This window comes from Nanorana parkeri, unplaced genomic scaffold (genome assembly GCF_000935625.1).
Source record: "Nanorana parkeri isolate BGI_ZX_2015 unplaced genomic scaffold, ASM93562v1 scaffold24, whole genome shotgun sequence".
Taxonomy (NCBI): Eukaryota; Metazoa; Chordata; class Amphibia; order Anura; family Dicroglossidae; genus Nanorana; species Nanorana parkeri.
In genome coordinates this window covers 3,410,010-3,419,567 of record NW_017306292.1, presented here as the reverse complement: position 1 = coordinate 3,419,567, position 9,558 = coordinate 3,410,010, and the positions used below count along the sequence as shown (strand labels likewise).

Genomic DNA, 9,558 nt, shown 5'->3' with positions numbered 1-9,558 from the left:
CGTATTAGGGACGCCTGCTTTTATACGCATATGAACTTTAATGGCATGCCAGTCTTAGTCCGTAGGGTTCAATATTGAGTTGGCCCACCCTTTGCCGCTATAAAAGCTTCAACTCTTCTGGGAAGGCTGTCCACAAGGTTAAGCAGTGTGTCTATGGGAATGTTTGACCATTCTTCCACAAGCGCATTTGTGAGGTCAGGTATTGATGTTGGATGAGAAGGTCTGGCTCGCAGTCTCCACTCTAATTTTACCAAATATGTTCTATCAGATTGAGGTCAGGACTCTGTGCAGGCCAGTCAAGTTCCTCCACCCCAAACTCGCTCATCCATGTCTTTATGGACCTTGCTTTGTGCAATGGTGCACAGCCATGTTGGAATAGGAAGGGGCCATCCCCAAACTCTTCCCACAAATGTGAGAGCATGAAATTGTCCAAAATGTCTTGGTATGCTGATGCCTTAAGAGTACCCTTCACTGGAACTGAAAAACAACCCCACACTATCATCCCCCCTCCACCAAACTTTACACTTGGCACAATGCAGTCAGGCAAGTATGGTTCTCCTGGTAACTGCTAAACCCAGACATGTCCATCGGATTGCCAGACAGAGAAGTCTTCATCAGTCCAGAGAACACGTCTCCACTTTTCTAGAGTCCAGTGGCGGCGTGCTTTACACGACTGCATCTGGCTCTTTGCATTGCACTTGGTGATGTAAGGCTTCGATGCAGCTGCTCGGCCATGGAAACCCATTCCATTAAACTCTTTACGCACTGTTGTTGTGCCAATCTGAAGGCCACATGAAGTTTGGAGGTCTGTAGTTATTAACTCTGCAGACAGTTGGCAACTTCGGCGCACTGTGCGCTTCCGCATGCGCTGACCCTGCTCTGTCATTTTACGTGGCCTACCACTTCGTGGCTGAGTTGCTGTTGTTCCCAGTTGCTTCCACTTTGTTACAATACCACTAACAGTTGACAGGAAAATATTTAGTAGCAAGGAAATTTCACAGATGGACTTATTGCACAGATAGCAACCTATCACAGTACCACGCATGAATTCACTGAGCTCCTGAGAGCGACCCATTCTTTCACAAATGTTTGTAGAAGCAGTCTGCATGCCTATGTGCTTGAGTTTATACACCTGCGACCATGGAGGTGATTGGAACACCTGAATCCAATGATTTGGAGGGGTGTCCCAATACTTGTGGCAATATAGTGTGTATCTATCTATCTATCTATCTACATACATACATATACACACACACACATCTACACTTTATATACATCCCACTGTATTACCCTGTTAGTGAGACTGCTCCTGTTCATGTTAGCCAAAGTAGAGCAGTCCAATTAAACATTAGAATATGACCAAAACCAAATCAAGCTGATTTTTTGGCCAGCAGGTGTCTTGGCAATAATTGTCAATATATTGTCATATAATTTTTTTTTTTTAGTGTTTTCAACTAAACAATTAAGCAGTGAAAATGTGCCTCCCCCATTCTAGAACAATACAACCTTGGAAAACCAGACTAGCATCTCCGTAGTCAGAGGGCAGGAAAGTGATTCAAAGTGAGAAGTCCTAACAAAATTGGTGGTATGGTAATCATGGGGTGTTGTCCAAGTAGTGCAGGTCCTACCCAGGTGAGCGGTTAAAGGTCCACATTTTGTTTGAGTATCAGCTCAGTCATATGTGCCAGACTGGCATTATTTAGGGGGCATATTTGTATATGTACTAATTATCTACTAATAAAAAATAATTCGATTGGTAGATAACAAAATGAATAAGGAAGAAGGAAGATCACATTAACAGATACAGCCAATCACTTGAGCACTGGAATTTTTAGTCATTCACCGTACTTTGCTGCCTATCTTAGAGAGACAGCAACTGCCAGAAAGAATGTCAGTCTTTCACCAATGTCAAACTTGCCATGAACAAAATCACTAAATGGAATACTTATTTACTTCTACAGCATTACTCCCTCACTACCCAAAATGCTGAAAAATCTTTCAATGGTGGAGCAATGGCTTGTTGGCTCTCCATTTTTGCTCTCCTAGTGATTCTGAAAATCTATTCTACTTTATGAGTAATTCCCATGTCAGAGACCCTAGCGTTATGCTAGAAAGACTGCCCTAATAAATCATTGATGTTATAGTGTAAAATATTATTACAAACACTTTCATTTCAGAACATGTAGGATCATCTTCAAGTACATCATCACTTTCTTGTTTTTAGGGACAGGCATACCATTTTATGCAGACTCTGCCACTGCTCTGGCACTTGGGGTCCCAAGTATGGTAGATGTGGTCAGAGTGGTGCTGGGACCCCTTCACACTGTCACATCTATCTAGTTGTCAATCACTAAAGCCTGTAAAGTGTGTTTAGCAAGTAGTTGCATGGGGGACCCACAATTTGGTATCACACAGGGGTCCTTTGGTGACTCTGTCCATCACTGCCTGTGGTGTATGCATGATAGTGAGATTAAGGGCTAGAGTACATGGGCCTTTAAGATCAGTTAAAGTAAAGGTAATCAGGCCAGCCAGCGCAGTGGCACGGGGAGTCTATAGTACTGTGGGTGGATCATAGCTTACACATAACTTTCCTTTCACTCCCAGCAGTAGAATGGATCAGAATGGATCGAATGGATCGAGAATACTATAAAATGGAACGCTTGCATAATCAAAATGTGGGTTATTATTCTAAAATCAGGAGCTTCGGAAATCATATATATCAAACAGTAAATACAATTGTCTCATTTTTTTGCGGAGCAGAACAATTCTAAGCTCAGAAATCCATATAGTTAAAGGTAAGCAGTGTCAACATACAGAAAGCACATTGACCAAGAGGTTAGCAACCTTTCCTCACTTTGCTGTGGTTCTGAATTCCACTGATGATCATTTATATGTTCCATCTGTGACTGTGTGGCTTTGCTCTAGATGTTCCTGTATCCTCTCACAATCAGAAAACATTATGGTATGCTCATGTACTACTAATCAAACATGTACAGTGTGTGTATGTTTTTAAGAAATTAGAATGTAAACTCCTTTTAGCATCGATGTAAATGGTTAAAATATTCTCTGTAAAGTGTTCGGGAATATGTTGATTCTATATAATTGTGATACAGAATCACCTACATAGCTGGGTGAAGATGTATATAGTTGTTGGATTCTTTAGCTTAAAGAAAACGATTTCCAATACATTACATTAAATTAAAAGTAAACTATATATTAAAAGGAATTACAGAAAAAAAAAAGGACAACGTTTAATGGATTAGCTCTCATATTAGTTATTGATCTTGAAAATCTGTGATACATTAATTAGCCTGATCTGGATCAGGTATGGATCTGCATGTCTTGGTTTACTCAACTCTAAAGTCTCGTTCACACCTAGGCGTATTGCATATGCGCGTCTGTCGTGCGTTTTTTTACCGCACGACAGACCGCTACTTGGCTGTATCCCAATGGAAACGCGCAACAAAACGGCCCAAAGTAGTACCTGTACCTTTTCAGGCGTGGGCCGTTTTGTAGCGCGCTAGGGACGGGCGGAAATACGCCAAGGTGGGAATGAGATCATTGAATACAATGGGATTGATATTTTTGAGCGTTTTGTAGAGCGTTCGTCGAGCGTAGAACGCGTAGAGCGTAGAACACGTTCATTAGCCCTCGTTGTGAACGAGGGCTAATGGTAACAAGCAAGTGCAAATTTGTGACATTTTACTATGGGAGCAGCTTGGAGGCCTTTTAAAAAGAAAAAGTTGTTTTCAAAGAAATTGTATTAGAGTCATGTTATATGACCAGGGTTCTAGTGGAGTTTTTCTTTAAGAACAATTAATTATTTAATTTGAAAAATTATGCTGTGAAACATATATGGTGTCTGACAGTAAAATGCAATTGATAGCAAAAAAAAAAAAGTGATATCTTTCCTACCTTAATCCATAAAGAACAGTTCCATCTGGATGAAGTCGAATCATTCTGTTCTTCACGGTAACCCCATGAACAAATGATCTTTTATCATTCAGAAAGTATGTATCAGGCACCCACAGCTGATCAGCGACCCTGTTATCCAGCGTGAGGTTTAGCGGAATTCCTGAATAAGAAAGTCTTTTGTCTCTCCATGACTGCTGAAAGTACATTGTGAGTGTATAGTCCTGGAAAAACAAAGAAAACACTAAATATAATGCTTCAGGAATATATTCACAGATCTAAAGGAATTATGTGAAGAAATAGAAACTGAAAAACAGTAGAAAGAGAAATCAAACAGATCATTCTACAAATGCATATCATCAAATGCTTTATGAAATTGTTCTGCAGAACATTGCTTTTCTATTTTCAGGATCAAGAGACTGAATCTGTTATCTCTATACTTATCTGGCCAGCAATTATATGGCTTCAGTGCCACATTCCTATCTGTATGTGACTTAACAGGCCCAGGGCAGTCAGGTCAGTTGCAGTGAAGCTGAAGAAGTGCTTTACTGATCCAGAAAAATCACTTGGCATGGGTAAGAGAATCCCTACTTCCAAGAGGCCAGAATTGGTAAGTTTCAGTCAGTCATTGCTAGTCTAATTGGCCAACCCGTGACCTAAACATAAAAGAGATAATTTACTAAAGGCAAATAGGCCATTTACTATTGCAAAGGCATTTTAATTTTGCAAGGAAATTTACCCCCACCTTAGTGAATCTGGTGAAAATTCACTTTGCAAAGAATACCCAATAACATGCAAGGAAAATGTTTAAAAAATGCATTCTTTCTTGCACATGATTGGATAATGCAAGTCAGCCGGTCTTAAGCTCATTCACTAAGATCAATGGAAATTGTGTTGCAAAGTGAAAATTCCCTTGCAAAATGAAAAGTCTATTTGTCTTTAGTAAATGAACCCCACAGAATGTGTTGACTCTAAGAAATCCTATTCAAGAGAGCTTAGCTAAAGCACTGAGATATAATAGTGTTATAGAGTAATATCTAGTTAGTTATTAAAACAATATGCTAAGAATGATCAAGTATGTTAATTATAAAAGGTAAACTTTATGAATAACTAGCTTTAATTAGATTTTGAAAGTTATAAAAAGCTGTATGGCAATGCAAGCATTGGACAAAAAAAGACCTTATAGTGTAGATATGCAGGAATATTCAATAGACACTGAAAAGTACAAAATCACATCATTGTGCCACCATGTTTTAGATCTATGTAAAAGTTTCCTATTTATACTTTCAGCACACAAGGTACAACAGTTCCACAAGGCTGTTATCGTGGATCTTTGGAGATCTTTATCCTCAGAAATGGCTTCTGATAGGAGCTATGTTACACCAAGTGGCTAGAAATCTCTTGCCCCACTAGCAGTCTATACTCAATGCTTTAAACAGCTGTTTGTACTGCTTGTAATTTCCAAGAGTACAGGGTTTTTTTTACTCTCTCTTGGTCATTTGTAAGTTAGGTAATACCTGATTATAAAACATAAAATTGAGTTTATTCAATAAACCTAAGAAAAGCTTGCCAGCTGCATTTATCCTTAGCAACCAATTAGATTTCAACTTTCATTTGCCCTTAATGTTGAGACCTGATAAAAGGTTTACATGTACATTGGACTTTTATGCTTGTTGCTAGGATTATCTTATTAAATACTGACACATTAGGGCACATTAGGGTGGTTGCACTTAAAGCTCACCTTGCATTAAAATACAAGGTCTGAATATGTTTAAAGCCTCCATCACTAAAATAAATAACATCACTGTAGCTACACTTCGTGATGTAACTGTACACATGGAATAAAGGGAACTCTGCTTGGAGAACCTTTGGAGTGCTGGTGACTTACTGTTTTGTTTAGTTTTGAAAACAGGAGCTAGTTACCGACAAGTGAAGCACAAATATACATAGCTGGAAAACATAACATCTGTAGTTTTATAAAATGCCTTCACACTAAAAATAAGGTAATAATGTGCAAGTAAGATCAGCATGATGTCTGCCTTAAAGGCAGGGCTTATAATAAACTTTACAGTTTACCTTTCAGGAGACTCTTGCGAAGGATAAGATGGACCTATATTACTCCTAGCAATTCTGGTATTGGTTTTGTACACAAATGGTCAGACTTGGACGAGAAATGCAAAAATGAAAGCACAAACTGTAAATGTTTTTCTTTGGTGATCCCATCTCTTGCATTACTACACCAGGCACACTACACACTAGTATTATCCTTCACTGCCGGGAGCATGGTACTACAATGGTCATACAGGTTTTTTTCCATGTTAAATGTATTTTTGCTTAATAATGATCTGATTGAGTCATGTGGAAATGTGGTTGGGCATCTAATGTAGTGTGACATTCAATACTCCAGCCATCTGACAAATTCTCAGCCCATCCTGAGGTTACTTGGTCTTCATGGCTTTGTTGCTGGCTGTTAACTTGCCAGAGTTTGTACTATTTATAGTAAATGCCCTCAATTGGTTTGTTGGGGGAGTGGCATGCAGGGCAGGCATTTATGCTAAAGATTACAGTGTTTATGTGCTCACTGTATACCAGGGACGTGCGGCCTGGGGAGGCAGCGCCTCACCTAAAATTATGGGGGGAAAAGCTGTCAGCTTCATGTCTGAAGCTGACAGCTTTTTCTCCATTCAGATCGGCATCTAACAGGTTACACAGCAGGGAAATCCTCCCCGCTGTGTAACCTGTCACAGAGCCTCAGCAGCGAGGAGCAAGTGAGGGACAGGGAGGCTCCTCCCTGCCTCCTTTACACTAGCTTGGGGACGGGTTGGGGGGCTGGGCTTCATCCGGCGGGGGCAGAGCTTCGGCCAGCGGGGCTGGGGATTGCATCACCACGAGGTACCACACATCACTGCTGTATACCTGTGTGTAGCACAGGTTTTCTCCTATTGTTATCGGTAATTGGAATATGTGTAATGGCACTATGTAATAAAGCTTTGGCCTTGTATTTCCAGTGTGAACTTGTTTATGTGTCATACAATACAAAATCTAAAATAATTGCACAATAATCCTGTCAGAAAAATATGTAAAAATAAACATGGGTTGTTTCAAAGGCAAAACAAATAGAAAACTGGCAAAATGTCTTTTAACGTTAAAAAAAACTATAGACTAACAAAATGAAATTACCACCAAGACATGCTCTTTATAAATGAAACGTGTGCTTCTTGATGCCTATAGCAGCTATTCAGCAACCAACTATCATTTCAGCAAGTCCAAGTTTAAGGCTTCTCCAAAAGGCAATTATTCTGATTTTTGCTATGAGTCACAAGATATTTTACTTTTTGAATACTTTTAATGTATTATCCCCTAAGCAAATACTTTGCATGTTTATTTGTTTGTTTAGAATTTCAGATAAAAGTATATTTATAGTTAAGACTTTGGACAAAATTGAAATGATGTCAGCAATGGGAAATGTCAGTGTTCAAGTCTTACATACATGATCTCAATCCCCATCACTCAAAAGCTTTCCCTAAAGCCAAAGTAGAAGAATTATTGTAAAAGAGAACGGAGCTCTTAAAACTTAATGTAAATAATTAGGAATAAGGTACTTTATTTAGCATTGATCTAGCCTTAATCCAGAGTAAAGAATTAGAATCCTTAGCCTTTAAAGAAGACAAAAATGAAGGACACAAAAATGTGGCACATAAAAAGTATTTCTAAACCCAAGAACAAAAAAAGTAATACATTGCAACTTGCCAGTCCTTGGTGGCTGCTTTTCTTTTTCAGGCTTCTCTTCCTTTATTCTCATGCATAGATCCTGCCAGTAAAACATTTCCTTTTTTAGGATGACAACGCTCATTCACTGTAGTGTATTTATGGAGGAGAAGCTTTGTCACCCTAGAATAGGAAGTGTGTTAGGACTACAGAACACACTTCTCTCCTCTTCTCCATGCTATAGGATGAAGGTGTTTTGGTGTTCTGTAGACCTTAACCACTTGCCGCCTGGAGCAATTTCTTACATTTGCACACACGAAAAAAAATCTGAATTTTTGGCTAGAAAACAGCTTCCGACCCCCAAACAATTATATATTTTCTGAAAGCAGAGGCACTGTAGAATAGTTGCAATTTTTTATGTCGCACGTTATTGCGCAAATGTTTATCAAACAAGTATTGTTAGGATAAAATACACTAAAATTAAATTTAGTGCACAGAAACAGAATATAATACCCATCTTTTAATAAAATATAAAATATGCGGTTGCACCGGGTAAATAGATATCAAGCCTTAAAATTGTGTGCGTCTGTGAAACCGCAAAAAACTACAATAACCAACATTTCCCATAGGCGACGCTTTAAAGGATTTTACTGCTCATCAGTTTAGTGTTAACAGTGATTGATGGGCCTAGAATTATTGCTCTCACTCTGATGCTCATGACCATATGTAACATGTGTGGCACACTTTTCGTTTTGCACTTAGGCGCGTCAGATGTTTGCTTTGTATGTGCGTGCACGTGGGGGGCTGGGGACGTTAAAATATTTTTTTTTCTGATACTTTGAATTTTACAATTTTGTTTTTTTACACTCAACTTTATTGCTATCACATATGGGGCTGATAACTTCAGGGTTATTCACAAAGGGGTGAAGAGTTTGGAGAAGGCAGGAGAAGTGAACAATCTAGGACAGCACAGCTGATTTGGAAAAATTCTCCAATTCAGCTCACTTTCCAGTTCAGCTATGTTGTCCTAGATTGTTCACTTCTCCTGCCTTCTCCAAACTCTTCACCCTTTACTGAATAACCCTGATTGAGATAACATGGTTATCCATGTCCTATGTCAGTGTCCCCCTGACATAGGACAGCAATGCATTTTTGGATCAACATTTTTTTTTTTCATTTATCAAAAATATATAATTCAACACAATAGTGTACTTTACAGACCAAAAGGGAGCAAATAAGAGAAGCTCATTCATATGGTTTACACTTTAAAGGCCAAGACTGCTCTGAAATACTACAATTCTAGCTTCCTGTAAAGTGTAGCTTAGGAAGAGAGATAACAAGTTGTTACATGCTGTGACGCAAATCTCAAGAACAAATCAGGCATGATGCAAAACACAACTAAGGAAGCTCTGTGAAGTTAGGGCTTTGCTCTTCTACATAATGAACCTAAAAGAAAGTTGCTCCCTCTGTGTAATGTATCTGTTAGGTTGACTGGATAATTGGATGTGACATTGGAAAGGCTATATAGGTGCCAAGGGCCATACAGCAGGTCTCTTGTCGCTATGACAAGATGTTGAAGGATTAAATGAAGTGTTTTAATTTAAAATTCCATCAATAAAATGCAAGACTTTAACCTACAGGTCTCACATTCTGATTTATTCAAGAGAACAATGACTGAAAAAGAAACTAGGACATCTTGTACTCTGTAAATACTGTATCCTGCACTGGTAATATGTAACAGTCTAATGTACTGTAAATGTAGTCAGTTAAATGAATGGCTTGCCCATTAACTAAATACCACTTTACAAAAGACACACTAGACTATTTCAGCTATTTTGAAAGGCAAGCAGGATAAATACACAATAACAAACAACCTAAATAGTACAGTGTATGAATATGGCCCTTAGCAAATGTTTTTATTTTTTATATATATATATA

The 9,558-nt window shown here is 38.6% G+C and overlaps 1 protein-coding gene across 3 annotated transcripts in view; it reads right to left on the bottom strand.

The window, feature by feature from the left end:
* Positions 1-9,558, bottom strand: part of GABRB1 (gamma-aminobutyric acid type A receptor beta1 subunit) — a 361,839-nt gene that overhangs the window by 217,253 nt on the left and 135,028 nt on the right. For all 3 annotated transcript variants that reach the window (XM_018564670.1, XM_018564677.1, XM_018564662.1), the window contains exon 4: positions 3,916-4,136. In XM_018564670.1, the coding sequence (XP_018420172.1) occupies positions 3,916-4,136 (221 nt within the window). The remainder of the gene's footprint in view (positions 1-3,915; positions 4,137-9,558) is intronic.